Source organism: Bombina bombina, chromosome 6 (assembly GCF_027579735.1).
Source record: "Bombina bombina isolate aBomBom1 chromosome 6, aBomBom1.pri, whole genome shotgun sequence".
In the NCBI taxonomy this organism is placed as follows: Eukaryota; Metazoa; Chordata; class Amphibia; order Anura; family Bombinatoridae; genus Bombina; species Bombina bombina.
The window spans coordinates 110,383,894-110,399,164 of NC_069504.1; the positions used below are offsets into that span (position 1 = coordinate 110,383,894).

Below are 15,271 nucleotides of genomic sequence, written 5' to 3' on the forward strand. Positions count from 1 at the left end.
CTCTTTCAAGTCAGGGCCAAACAGCGTTTTCCCCTTGAAAAGTATGTTAAGCAATTTGTTCTTGGAAGACGCATCCGCTGACCAAGATTTTAGCCAAAGCGCTCTGCGCGCCACAATAGCAAACCCCAAATTTTTCGGCGCTAATCTAGCCAATTGCAAAGTGGCGTCTAAAGTAAAAGAGTTAGCCAATTTAAGAGCATGAATTCTGTCCATAATCTCCTCATAAGAAGAATCTTTATTGAGTGACTTTTCTAGTTCATCGAACCAGAAACACGCTGCTGTAGTGACAGGAACAATGCATGAAATTGGTTGTAGAAGGTAACCTTGCTGAACAAACATCTTTTTAAGCAAACCCTCTAATTTTTTATCCATAGGATCTTTGAAAGCACAACTATCTTCTATAGGGATAGTAGTGCGTTTATTTAGAGTAGAAACCGCCCCCTCGACCTTGGGGACTGTCTGCCATAAGTCCTTTCTGGGGTCGACCATAGGAAACAATTTCTTAAATATAGGGGGAGGGACAAAAGGTATGCCGGGCCTTTTCCCATTCTTTGTTTACAAAGTCCGCCACCCGCTTGGGTATAGGAAAAGCTTCGGGGGGCCCCGGGACCTCTAGGAACTTGTCCATCTTACATAATTTCTCTGGAATGACCAAATTGTCACAATCATCCAGAGTAGATAACACCTCCTTAAGCAGAGCGCGGAGATGTTCCAATTTAAATTTGAATGTAATCACATCAGGTTCAGCTTGTTGAGAAATTTTCCCTGAATCTGAAATTTCTCCCTCAGACAAAACCTCCCTGGCCCCCTCAGACTGGTGTAGGGGCATGTCAGAACCATTATCATCAGCGTCCTCATGCTCTTCGGTATTTTCTAAAACAGAGCAGTCGCGCTTTCGCTGATAAGTGGGCATTTTGGCTAAAATGTTTTTGATAGAATTATCCATTACAGCCGTTAATTGTTGCATAGTAAGGAGTATTGGCGCACTAGATGTACTAGGGGCCTCCTGTGTGGGCAAGACTGGCGTAGACGAAGGAGGGGAAGATGCAGTACCATGCTTACTCCCCTCACTTGAGGAATCATCTTGGGCATCATTTTATCTAAATTTTGTGTCACATACATCACATCTATTTAAATGAGAAGGAACCTTGGCTTCCTCACATACAGAACATAGTCTATCTGATAGTTCAGACATGTTAAACAGGCATAAACTTGATAACAAAGTACAAAAAACGTTTTAAAATAAAACCGTTACTGTCACTTTAAATTTTAAACTGAACACACTTTATTACTGAATATGTGAAAAAGTATGAAGGAATTGTTCAAAAATTTCACCACAGTGTCTTAAAGCCTTAAAAGTATTGCACACCAAATTTGAAAGCTTTAACTCTTAAAATAACGAAACCGGAGCCGTTTTTATATTTAACCCCTATACAGTCCCTGGTATCTGCTTTGCTGAGACCCAACCAAGCCCAGAGGGGAATACGATACCAAATGACGCCTTCAATAAGCTTTTTCTATGTATCTGAGCTCCTCACACATGCATCTGCATGCCTTGCTTCTCAAAAACAACTGCGCATTAGTGGCGCGAAAATGAGGCTCTGCCTATGATTAGAGAAGGCCCTCAGTGAAAAAGGTGTCCAATACAGTGCCTGCCGGTTATTTAACATAATTCCCAAGAATAAAATAACTCCTCAAAGCTAAAAACTATTAAAAATGCTTATAAATCAATCGTTTTAGCCCAGAAAAATGTCTACCAGTCTTTAAAGCCCTTGTGAAGCCCTTTATTCTTATTTAATAAAAATGGCTTACCAGATCCCATAGGGAAAATGACAGCTTCCAGCATTACCAAGTCTTGTTAGAAATGTGTCATACCTCGAGCAGCAAAAGTCTGCTCACTGTTTCCCCCAACTGAAGTTAATTCCTCTCAACAGTCCTGTGTGGAAACAGCCATCGATTTTAGTAACGGTTGCTAAAATCATTTTCCTCTTACAAACAGAAATCTTCATCTCTTTTCTGTTTCAGAGTAAATAGTACATACCAGCACTATTTTAAAATAACAAACTCTTGATTGAAGAATAAAAACTACATTTAAACACCAAAAAACTCTAAGCCATCTCCGTGGAGATGTTGCCTGTACAACGGCAAAGAGAATGACTGGGGAAGGCGGAGCCTAGGAGGGATCATGTGACCAGCTTTGCTGGGCTCTTTGCCATTTCCTGTTGGGGAGGAGAATATCCCACAAGTAAGGATGACGCCGTGGACCGGACACACCTATGTTGGAGAAATAACACTTATAATTAGAGGAAGAATATAAAAATAAAAAAAATTTGTTGTGCACTGCACCACTGTGTGCTATTACTGATGATTGGTGATCTATCTTCTGGGAATCTACACTTGACAACTAAATTATATATTAAATCTAGTAAGTAATTCTATATATATCATTCATCCTCTATAATCTATCTACTAGATAGATGATAGAGATAGAGCAGTACGTAGTAGATATTATTTATATATATTTTGGTAACATTATGTTGAATATATTATATTTTACAGATCACTTCACAATACATCCTACAAGCAACCCTTAATGAACATTTATAAAAAAATATATTGTATTATTGTAATATGTAATCAAACTCAATGTTAAGCGTCACAGAAGTTAAAAAAAGAAAAAAAAAAAAAATCAGTAAGGCACTTAAAAGTTTTTTTTACAACATTCACTTTATTGCTCACAACTTTGAGCTGACCTACCGCCACACCAGCGCTTGACCACCGCCACGATTCCCACACGCTCTTTAATCTCTTACAAAATGGCCGTTTTGCGGGCATTCTCAGGACCGCCCACGATCGCACACCGGTCCACCTCTCATCCTCCCTCTCCGCCTACATTTTCATGACAATGAAATCTTGAAATAGTGCAGCCCTAACCTTGAAAAAAGGAAACCGGAATAGTGAAGTTCAGTTCAAATAGATAAAATCCCTACAAGTGGATGGACCTCATTAATGTAAGGTCTATCCACATGTGCGGATTTCATCTATTTTAACAGATCTTCACTTTTTCGGTTTCCTATTTTCCGAGGTTATCCACAGCTCTGAATTTTAAGATTTATTTTTATTGCTATTATATCCTTTGATATTGGTACTACACTATTTATTCAGTTACAATTGGGACTGTTTTCTTTTGATTATTAACTATTCATACATTATTTATATATTTTACTCAAGGCAAATGTTTTGTCACTCGATATTCATCAGCATTTACATACCGCAAGAGGTTTAGGATGATGTCCAGAATAGTAACAGTCAAGCTTTTCGGTCTCTTCAACACCTTCAATTTCTCCCTCATCGCTGGAGAGTCGGCTAGCCAGGTCCCCTCCAGGATTGGTAACAGAGGGCTCAAGCACAAAAACGCTGTGATTTGTGGCATTAGTACTGTTTATGTTATTCGCAGAAGACGGCCTTAAATACATAATAAAGCACAATGTCAGAAACACAGGCAACTATAGCAGTCAATCTTTTTTTGTAATAAATAACTTAAATTATGCTTACCAGACAATTTCCTTTCCTTTTGTACAGGGAGAGTCCACAGCTGCATTCATTACTTGTGAGAATACTGAACCTGGCCACCAGGAGGAGGCAAAGACACCCCAGCCAAAGGCTTAAATACCTCCCCCACTTCCCTCATCCCCCAGTCATTCTGCCCCTTAGAACAAGGAAAGGTAGGAGAAATATCAGGGTGAAAAAGGTGCCAGAAGAACAAGATAAAATTTAGGGCCACCCATCGGAGAATACGGGCGGGAGCTGTGGACTCTCCCTGTACAGATGGAAAGGAAATTATCTGGTAAGCATAATTTAAAGGGACACTGAACCCAAATTTTTTCTTTTGTGATTCATATAGAGCATGCAATTTTAAGCAACTTTCTAATTTACTCCTATTATCAATTTTTCTTGCTATCTTTATTTAAAAAAGAAGGCATCTAAGCTTTTTTGTTTGGTTCAGACTCTGGGCAGCACTTTTTTATTGGTGGATGAATTTATCCACCAATCAACCAGGACAAACCAGGTTGTTCACCATAAATGGGCCGGCATCTAAACTTATATTCTTGCATTTTAAATAAAGATACCAAGAGAATAAAGAAAATTTGATAATAGGAGTAAATTAGAAAGTTGATTAAAATGTCATGCTCTATCTGAATCACGAAAGAAAAAATTTGGGTTCAGTGTCCCTTTAAGTTTTCCTTCTTAATACAGGGAGAGTCCACAGCTGCACTCATTAATTGTGGGAAATTATACCCAAGCTACAGAGGACACTGAATGCGGGAGGGCAAAAAAAAGAGAGGCGGCCCCCATCTGAGGGCCTGAGAGCCTGCAAAAACCCATTCTCCCGAAGGCTGCTTTAACAGAAGCAAAAGAAAAGGAAAAAACTCTTTGGAAAAAAGAATCCAAGGAAGCCCAAACAGCTGCCCAACAATCAGATCTATAAAGATCTCATGCCAGAGACTCAAGATGAAGTCAATTCTCTCGAACTGAGCCGTAAACCTCTGAGGAGGGTAGAGTCCCGCTGTCTCCTATGTCAAGCAGAAGACACTTCTCAACTAAAAATAAGGAAGTCAACAATGCCATCAGACCCTAGTACTTTAAAATTACAAATATTCAACAGAGAAAAACTGTCTATTCTTATGTAGCGTGAAAAAGATATCAAGGCAAAATTCCCTAAAAAAGGGAAAAAACCTTTTCCTTCTAGAGAAGGAATAGGACACATAAAAAAACAATAAAAAAACATAATTTATGTAAGAACTTACCTGATAAATTAATTTCTTTCATATTAGCAAGAGTCCATGAACTAGTGACGTATGGGATATACATTCCTACCAGGAGGGGCAAAGTTTCCCAAACCTCAAAATGCCTATAAATACACCCCTCACCACACCCACAAATCAGTTTAACGAATAGCCTAGAAGTGGGGTGATAAGAAAAAAGTGCGAAGCATAAATATAAGGAATTGGAATAATTGTGCTTTATACAAAAAAATCATAACCACCACAAAAAAAGGGTGGGCCTCATGGACTCTTGCTAATATGAAAGAAATTAATTTATCAGGTAAGTTCTTACATAAATTATGTTTTCTTTCATGTAATTAGCAAGAGTCCATGAGCTAGTGACGTATGGGATAATGACTACCCAAGATGTGGATCTTCCACGCAAGAGTCACTAGAGAGGGAGGATAAAATAAAGACAGCCAATTCCGCTGAAAAAAATCCACACCCAAAAATAAAGTTTAAATCTTATAAAGAAAAAAACTGAAAATATAAGCAGAAGATTCAAACTGAAACAGCTGCCTGAAGTACTTTTCTACCAAAAACTGCTTCAGAAGAAGAAAACACATCAAAATGGTAGAATTTAGTAAAAGTATGCAAAGAAGACCAAGTTGCTGCTTTGCAAATCTGATCAACCGAAGCTTCATTCCTAAACGCCCAGGAAGTAGAAACTGACCTAGTAGAATGAGCTGTAATCCTTTGAGGCGGAGTTTTACCCGACTCGACATAAGCATGATGAATTAAAGATTTCAACCAAGATGCTAAAGAAATGGCAGAGGCCTTCTGACCTTTCCTAGAACCGGAAAAGATAACAAATAGACTAGAAGTCTTTCGGAAATTCTTAGTAGCTTCAACATAATATTTCAAAGCTCTAACTACATCCAAAGAATGCAATGATTTCTCCTTAGAATTCTTAGGATTAGGACATAATGAAGGAACCACAATTTCTCTACTAATGTTGTTGGAATTCACAACCTTAGGTAAAAATTTAAAAGAAGTTCGCAACACTGCCTTATCCTGGTGAAAAATCAGAAAAGGAGACTCACAAGAAAGAGCAGATAATTCAGAAACTCTTCTGGCAGAAGAGATGGCCAAAAGGAACAAAACTTTCCAAGAAAGTAATTTAATGTCCAATGAATGCATAGGTTCAAACGGAGGAGCTTGAAGAGCCCTCAGAACCAAATTCAAACTCCAAGGAGGAGAAATTGACTTAATGACAGGTTTTATACGAACCAAAGCTTGTACAAAACAATGAATATCAGGAAGATTAGCAATCTTTCTGTGAAAAAGAACAGAAAGAGCAGAGATTTGTCCTTTCAAGGAACTTGCAGACAAACCTTTATCCAAACCATCCTGAAGAAACTGTAAAATTCTCGGAATTCTAAAAGAATGCCAGGAAAAATGATGAGAAAGACACCAAGAAATATAAGTCTTCCAGACTCTATAATATATCTCCCTAGATACAGATTTACGAGCCTGTAACATAGTATTAATCACAGAGTCAGAGAAACCTCTTTGACTAAGAATCAAGCGTTCAATCTCCATACCTTTAAATTTAAGGATTTGAGATCCTGATGGAAAAAAGGACCTTGCGACAGAAGGTCTGGCCTTAACGGAAGAGTCCACGGTTGGCAAGAGGCCATCCGGACAAGATCCGCATACCAAAACCTGTGAGGCCATGCTGGAGCTACCAGCAGAACAAACGAGCATTCCTTCAGAATCTTGGAGATTACTCTTGGAAGAAGAACTAGAGGCGGAAAGATATAGGCAGGATGATACTTCCAAGGAAGTGACAATGCATCCACTGCTACTGCTTGAGGATCCCTGGATCTGGACAGATACCTGGGAAGTTTCTTGTTTAGATGAGAGGCCATCAAATCTATTTCTGGAAGTCCCCACATTTGAACAATCTGAAGAAATACCTCTGGGTGAAGAGACCATTCGCCCGGATGTAACGTTTGGCGACTGAGATAATCCGCTTCCCAATTGTCTATACCTGGGATATGAACCGCAGAAACTAGACAGGAGCTGGATTCCGCGCATACCAGAATTCTAGATACTTCTTTCAAAGCCAGAGGACTGTGAGTCCCTCCTTGATGATTGATGTATGCCACAGTTGTGACATTGTCTGTCTGAAAACAAATGAACGATTCTCTCTTTAGAAGAGGCCAAGACTGAAGAGCTCTGAAAATTGCACGGAGTTCCAAAATATTGATCGGTAATCTCACCTCTTGAGATTCCCAAACCCCTTGTGCTGTCAGAGACCCCCACACAGCTCCCCAACCTGTAAGACTTGCATCTGTTGAAATTACAGTCCAGGTCGGAAGAACAAAAGAAGCCCCCTGAACTAAACGATGGTGATCTGTCCACCACGTCAGAGAGTGTCGTACAATCGGTTTTAAAGATATTAATTGAGATATCTTTGTGTAATCCCTGCACCACTGGTTCAGCATACAGAGCTGAAGAGGCCGCATGTGAAAACGAGCAAAGGGGATCGCGTCCGATGCAGCAGTCATAAGACCTAGAATTTCCATGCATAAGGCTACCGAAGGGAATGATTGTGACTGAAGGTTTCGACAAGCTGATATCAATTTTAGACGTCTCTTGTCTGTCAAAGATAGAATCATGGACACTGAATCTATCTGGAAACCTAAAAAGGTTACCTGTGTCTGAGGAATCAATGAACTTTTTGGTAAATTGATCCTCCAACCATGATGTTGAAGAAACAACACAAGTCGATTCGTATGAGATTCTGCTAAATGTGAAGACTGAGTAAGTACCAAGATATCGTCCAAATAAGGAAATACCACAATACCCTGTTCTCTGATTACAGACAGAAGGGCACCGAGAACCTTCGTAAAAATTCTTGGAGCTGTAGCTAGGCCAAACGGCAGAGCCACAAACTGGTAATGCTTGTCTAGGAAAGAGAATCTCAGAAACTGATAGTGATCTGGATGAATCGGAATATGCAGATATGCATCCTGTAAATCTATTGTAGACATATAATGCCCTTGCTGAACAAAAGGCAGGATAGTCCTTACAGTTACCATTTTGAATGTTGGTATCCTTACATAACGATTCAATATTTTTAGATCCAGAACTGGTCTGAAGGAATTCTCCTTCTTTGGTACAATGAAGAGATTTGAATAAAACCCCAGTCCCTGTTCCAGAACTGGAACTGGCATAATTACTCCAGCCAACTCTAGATCTGAAACACATTTCAGAAATGCTTGAGCCTTCGCTGGGTTTACTGGGACACGGGAAAGAAAAAATCTCTTTGCAGGAGGCCTTATCTTGAAGCCAATTCTGTACCCTTCTGAAACAATTTTCTGAATCCAAAGATTGTGAACGGAATTGATCCAAATTTCTTTGAAAAAACGTAATCTGCCCGCTACCAGCTGAGCTGGAATGAGGGCCGCACCTTCATGTGGACTTAGGAGCTGGCTTTGATTTTCTAAAAGGCTTGTATTTATTCCAGACTGGAGATGGTTTCCAAACTGATACCGCTCCTGTGGGTGAAGGATCAGGCTTTTGTTCCTTATTGTGACGAAAGGAACGAAAACGATGATTATACATAAATTTACCTTTAGATTTTTTATCCTGTGGTAAAAAAGTTCCTTTCCCTCCAGTAACAGTTGAGATAATAGAATCCAACTGAGAACCAAACAATTTATTACCCTGGAAAGAAAGGGAAAGCAGAGTAGACTTAGAAGACATATCAGCATTCCAAGTTTTAAGCCATAAAGCTCTTCTAGCTAAAATAGCTAGAGACATATACCTGACATCAACTCTAATGATATCAAAGATGGCATCACAAATAAAATTATTAGCATGTTGAAGAAGAATAATAATGCTATGAGAATTATGATCTGTTACTTTTTGCGCTAAAGCTTCTAACCAAAAAATTGAAGCTGCAGCAACATCTGCTAAAGATATAGCAGGTCTAAGAAGATTACCTGAACACAAGTAAGCTTTTCTTAGAAAGGATTCAATTTTCCTATCTAAAGGATCCTTAAAGGAAGTACCATCTGCCATAGGAATAGTAGTACGCTTAGCAAGAGTAGAGACAGCCCCATCAACCTTAGGGATTTTGTCCCAAAACTCTAATCTGTCAGCTGGCACAGGATATAATTGCTTAAAACATTTAGAAGGAGTAAATGAATTACCCAAATTATTCCATTCCCTGGAAATTACTTCAGAAATAGCACCAGGGACAGGAAAAACTTCTGGAATAACTACAGGAGATTTAAAAACCTTATCTAAACGTTTAGAATTAGTATCAAGAGGACCAGAATCCTCTATTTCTAAAGCAATTAGTACTTCTTTAAGTAAAGAACGAATAAATTCCATTTTAAATAAATATGAAGATTTATCAGCATCAACCTCTGAGACAGAATCCTCTGAACCAGAAGAACCATTATCAGAATCAGAATGATGATGTTCATTTAAAAATTCATCTGAAAAATGAGAAGTTTTAAAAGACTTTTTACGTTTACTAGAAGGAGGAATAACAGACATAGCCTTCTTAATGGATTTAGAAACAAAATCTCTTATGTTATCAGGAACACTCTGAGTATTAGATGTTGACGGAACAGCAACAGGTAATGTAACAGTACTAAAGGAAATATTATCTGCATTAACAAGTTTGTCATGACAAACAGTACAAACAACAGCTGGAGGAACAGATACCATAAGTTTACAGCAGATACACTTAGCTTTGGTAGCTCCAGCACCAGGCAGCGATTTTCCAGAAGTATCTTCTGACTCAGTTTCAACGTGGGACATCTTGCAATATGTAATAGAAAAAACAACATATAAAGCAAAATTGATCAAATTCCTTAAATGACAGTTTCAGGAATGGGAAAAAATGCCAGTGAACAAGCTTCTAGCAACCAGAAGCAATAAATAATGAGACTTAAATAATGTGGAGACAATAGTGACGCCCATATTTTTTAGCGCCAAAAATGACGCCCACATTATTTGGCGCCTAAATGCTTTTGTCGCCAAAAATGACGCCACATCCGGAACGCCGACACTTTTGGCGCAAAAGAACGTAAAAAATGACGCAACTTCCGGCGACACGTATGACACCAGAAACAGAAAAAAAAAATTTGCGCCAAAAAAGTCCGCGCCAAGAATGACGCAATAAAATGAAGCATTTTCAGCCCCCGCAAGCCTAACAGCCCACAGGGAAAAAGTCAAATTTTAAGGTAAGAAAAAAATTGATTTATTCATATGCATTATCCCAAATATGGAACTGACTGTCTGAAATAAGGAATGTTGAACATCCTGAGTCAAGGCAAATAAATGTTTGAATACATATATTTAGAACTTTATAAAAAAGTGCCCAACCATAGCTTAGAGTGTCACAGAAAATAAGACTTACTTACCCCAGGACACTCATCTACATGTTGTAGAAAGCCAAACCAGTACTGAAACGAAAATCAGCAGAGGTAATGGTATATAAATAAGAGTATATCGTCGATCTGAAAAGGGAGGTAAGAGATGAATCTCTATGACCGATAACAGAGAACCTATGAAATAGACCCCGTAGAAGGAGATCATTGAATTCAAATAGGCAATACTCTCCTCACATCCCTCTGACATTCACTGCACGCTGAGAGGAAAACCGGGCTCCAACCTGCTGCGGAGCGCATATCAACGTAGAATCTAGCACAAACTTACTTCCCCACCTCCATAGGAGGCAAAGTTTGTAAAACTGATTTGTGGGTGTGGTGAGGGGTGTATTTATAGGCATTTTGAGGTTTGGGAAACTTTGCCCCTCCTGGTAGGAATGTATATCCCATACGTCACTAGCTCATGGACTCTTGCTAATTACATGAAAGATAACACAATCTCTCGATTGAAGGGCCAAATAGACACAACCCTAGAAAGAAAACCTAACTAGGCTCGTAGAGACTATGCACGTAGAAGCAATCTACAGACGGAGCAGATCATTAAAGATAAAATTCAAAGACCACTACCTGCACAGGTACAAAAGTAGTCCGATGCAACCCCTTAAAAATAAGATCTAAGCTCCAAGGAGTATCAGATTGACTCACAGGCCTGAGCGCAGTCGGAGCCCTAGCAAAAAAACTCAATTTTTTTCAATGAGCCTCTAGAGCAGAAGGAACAAACAGGGCCTAGAAACTGTCCCAAAAATTAAATAGCTAGGAAGGCCCTTCTCCAGATCATCCTGGAGCAAAAAAAGTGAACCCTGGTAGGTCAGATAGAGTGCCAGGATGAATCTTGCTTTTCCCGACAAAGGGGGTCCTCCACACATATGAGAGATGACGAAAAACCAGCTACGTGCTAAAGGAGAGGACAGTAACCTCAGAAAAAACCCCTCTCTCGGCTAAGACCAAGCAACCTTTTGCAGTCCGTCTCAAAAGAACAAGATTCGACGATGCAAAGGGGCCTTGACCAAACAGATCCTTGCAACAAGGTAACCACCATGAAGGCGAAGCCTCCTACATAGCGAATACGATCTTGAGGACACAAACGGAGCAATCCGTGTCACTGACGCCTGCTAGGAATGAGCCATCACTCGAAAAAGAGTGATATGGCAGAAGAAAAAAGGTTTAATGGACCTCCAAAGCACCACTAAGAATCCAGTGGTTGTGCCTGAGGATCCCTGAACACCGACCCATTAATGGGTAACCTGGGGTAGGTACGGACGTCATGAGATTCTCGATCAACGTCCACATACAGATACAAACATCCTAAAACCTTCGGATAGAGACCTTATCCCCAGATCAAGGGAAAGATAGTAGGGAACATCCATCCCTGAAGATCACACTCCGAGAGTGGATCGCTGACAACAAGCAGTAGTGGGTCTTCGCCCACCACCAATTTCGAATTACTAACCTCTACGCAGGCAAATCTCTTTTTCTCAGAAAGAGATCTAAGCCCCTGAAAGAAGAAGAGCTGACTGGAATCCATACACTGGGACGAACCCAGAGGACCAAACCCTCTTAGCAAAAAGCTTGCCTGAAGAACCATAAGAATAATCAGGAGGGAATCTCCTGAATCCCCGGTCTCTCATAGGACACGCACTCCTCAAACTGACCGGCTAACGACTTAAAGGGACATGAATCCCAAAAATTTTCGTTTATGATTCAAGTAGAACATACAATTTTAAACAACTTTCCTGTTTACTTCTATTATATAATTTGTTTCATTCTCTTGGTATCCATTGATGAATAAGCAGCAATGCACTACTGGTTTCTAACTGAACCTATGGGTGAGCCAATGACAATCAGTATATATATGCAGCTACCAACCAGCAGCTATAACCTAGGTTCTTTGCTGCTCCTGAGCTTGCCAAGATAAATATTTCAGCAAAGAATAACAAGAGAATGAAGCAAATTAAATAATATAAGTAAATTGTAAAGTTGTTAAAAATGTATTCTCTATCTGAATCATGAAAGAAAAAAATTGGGTTTCATGTCCCTTTAAGTCAAAACCTCCCCGAGAGAGCTAAGAGAAATGTATCTCAGGACAGGGAGATCTGGATAAAAGTGAACAACCAGCACCCGAAGGTGGATCTGAACCTTGGACCTTCAGCTTGCAAGCCCAGTGAGCTAGCCACTAAGCCACAACAGAGCATTACAGAACACTGGAGATCGATTCTCCCAACCGGTATTCCAGGTAAATCTGATAAGACAGATTCAAACAGCGCCATGCCGATGTCTCGGCTGAGATGAGACCTGTCAAGGAAAGAACCCAAGAAGGGCCCCATCAAAAAAACAATTTTAGTTTCCATTGATCCCCCCTGGCACCTAACACCAGAGAACTCTGGTCTAGATCCATCTCTGCGGATCTGAGAAAAATCCCTAAAAATCTTCTAACAGATGACGGTAAGTAAACCAAAATCGCCAAGACCAGGGAGCTAATGATACATCTGGAATCAGGATACTGCCAAATTAAACCCCAGATCTCCAAAAAAAACCTAGGATCAGAAACGAGGTTTACTGGAAGAGACTGTCTATAAGAACCGGATTTCACCCAAAAGGAATGAAAAAGGAAAGATATCCTTCTCGACAGTGATCCTGCAGAGTTACCGAACACAAAGATAGAGGTAACCATATATTCTCCTTCAAGGAGGAGACATAATAAGCTCTGCATAAGTACTGTAGAATTCAAATAAGACAGGAAACCCCTCCACCCTGGACCCTGAAACAACAGTGGAATAAAAATATTCTCACACTGCGACAGGTCCCGGGACAATGACTCCAAAAGTCACCTGAAAGGTTTCTCTGCCAAAGACAAAATCAAGAGAAGACAAACTGCCCAGAAAGGCAGGATGTGAAGCCTAGCTCCGGTCTCTAGGACTCCTGGATCTGATATGATCCAGAATCAAGCTCCCTTCCAAGATAATACCTAAACCAGGTCCTCCCTGTCATCTAGAATAGATGTACCTGCCCTGAACCAAAATAGCTAGAAATAACTCCTTCTCTCAAGTCGTAGGAAAGAGTAGACTTAACCGACACATCTGCCAGAGCAACTCAAGGACTAAACAGAAAATTCGAAGTTCCAGCTTATGCTAGAATGTTGAGAATAATCCAAATAAAGAAGAATAAGCTCCATGGGTTAAATCTGTCTCGCAAAATATCAAGGAAACCATCATCTCAACCAAAGTCATCAAAATCTAATTGTTTCTACAACAACCAAGAGCTCTAACTATATATACAGTATATATATATATATATATATATATATATATATATATATATGAAAATTTATGCTTACCTGATACATTTATTTCTTTTTTGACACAATGAGTCCACGGATTATCTTAATTACTAATGGGATATTCACCTCCTGGTCAGCAGGAGGCGGCAAAGAGCACCACAGCAAAGCTGTTAAATAGCTCCTCCCTTCCCTCCCACTCCAGTCATTCTACCGAAGTTAACAATAACCAACAACCTGTCTTACAAGAACAGGGCGGGCCGTGGACTCATCGTGTCAAAAAAGAAATAAATTTATCAGGTAAGCATAAATTTTCTTTTCTTTTTTATGACACGATGAGTCCACGGATCATCTTAATTACTAATGGGATTCAATACCCAAGCTAGAGTACACAGATGATACGGGAGGGACAAGACATGGAACCTAAACGGAAGGCACCACTGCTTGAAGAACCTTTCTCCCAAAAGCGGCCTCAGCCGAGGCAAGTGTGTCAAATTTGTAGAATTTTTAAAAAGTGTGACGAGAAGACTAAGTTGCAGCCTTGCAAATCTGTTCCACAGAAGCTTAATTTTTGAATGCCCATGAGGAAGCCGCAGCCCTCGTGGAATGACTCTCCTTTAGGAGGCTGCTATCCAGCAGTCTCATATGCAAAACGAATCATACTCTTCAGCCAAAAAGAAAGAGAAGTAGCCGTAGCTTTCTGTCCCTTACGTTTTCCTGAGAAAATCACAAACTAAAAAGAAGACTGACGAAAGTCCTTAGTCGCCTGCAGGTAAAACATTAAAGCACGGACCACGTCCAAATTGTGCAGAAGTCGTTCTTTCTGAGAAGGAACAACAATCTCCTGATTAATGTTCCGATCAGAAACCTTAGGAAGAAATCCTAATTTAGTACGTAAAACTACCTTATCTGAATGCTGAATGGAAAATAAGATAAGGAGACTCGTACTGCAATGGCGAGAGCTCTGACACTCTCCAAGCAGAAGAAATAGCAACAAGAAATAAAACTTTTCAAGATAACTTAATATCTAAGGAATGCATGGGCTCAAATGGAGCCTCTTGAATAACTTTGAGATCTAAATTAAGACTCCATGGAGGAGTAACTGGTTTGAACACAGGCCTGATCCTGATCAAGGCCTGACAAAATTATTGTACATCTGGGACATCTGCCAGACGTTTGTGTAACAAAATAGATAAGGCCAAGATTTGACCTTTTAGGGAACTTGTCGATAATTCCTTCTCCAAACCTCTTGGAGAAAAGACAAAATTCTAGGAATCCTAACTCTACTCCATGAGTAGCCTTGGATTCGCACCAATAGAGATATTTACGCCAAATCTTATGGTAAATCTTTCTAGTTACAGGCTTACGAGTCCGAATCATGGTCTCTATAACCAAGTCAGAAAACCCCCGCTTGGATAAAATTAAGCGTTCCATCTCCAAGCAGTCAGCTTCAGAGAAACTAGATTTGGGTGAAGGAAGGGCCCCTGAATTAGAAGGTCCTTCCTCAACGGAAGTTACCAAGGTGGCAAATGCGCCACGTCCACCAGATCTGCATACCAAATCCTGCAAGGCCAAGCCGGTGCTATGAGGATTACCAATGCCCTCTCCTGTTTGATTCGAGCAATGACCCGAGGAAGAAGAGCAAACGGAGGAAATAGGTATGTTAGACTAAGGTCCAAGGGACCGCCAGAGCATCTATCAGCTTCGCCTGGGGGTCCCTGGACCTCGACCCGTATCTTGGGAGCTTGGCATTCTGT

At 40.1% G+C, this 15,271-nt stretch overlaps 1 protein-coding gene across 3 annotated transcripts in view; it reads right to left on the reverse strand.

The window, feature by feature from the left end:
* ATXN7L1 (ataxin 7 like 1) overlaps window positions 1-15,271 on the reverse strand; it is a 746,759-nt gene that overhangs the window by 219,491 nt on the left and 511,997 nt on the right. For all 3 annotated transcript variants that reach the window (XM_053716561.1, XM_053716562.1, XM_053716563.1), the window contains one exon: window positions 3,273-3,465. In XM_053716561.1, coding sequence (XP_053572536.1) covers window positions 3,273-3,465 — 193 coding nt within the window. The remainder of the gene's footprint in view (window positions 1-3,272; window positions 3,466-15,271) is intronic.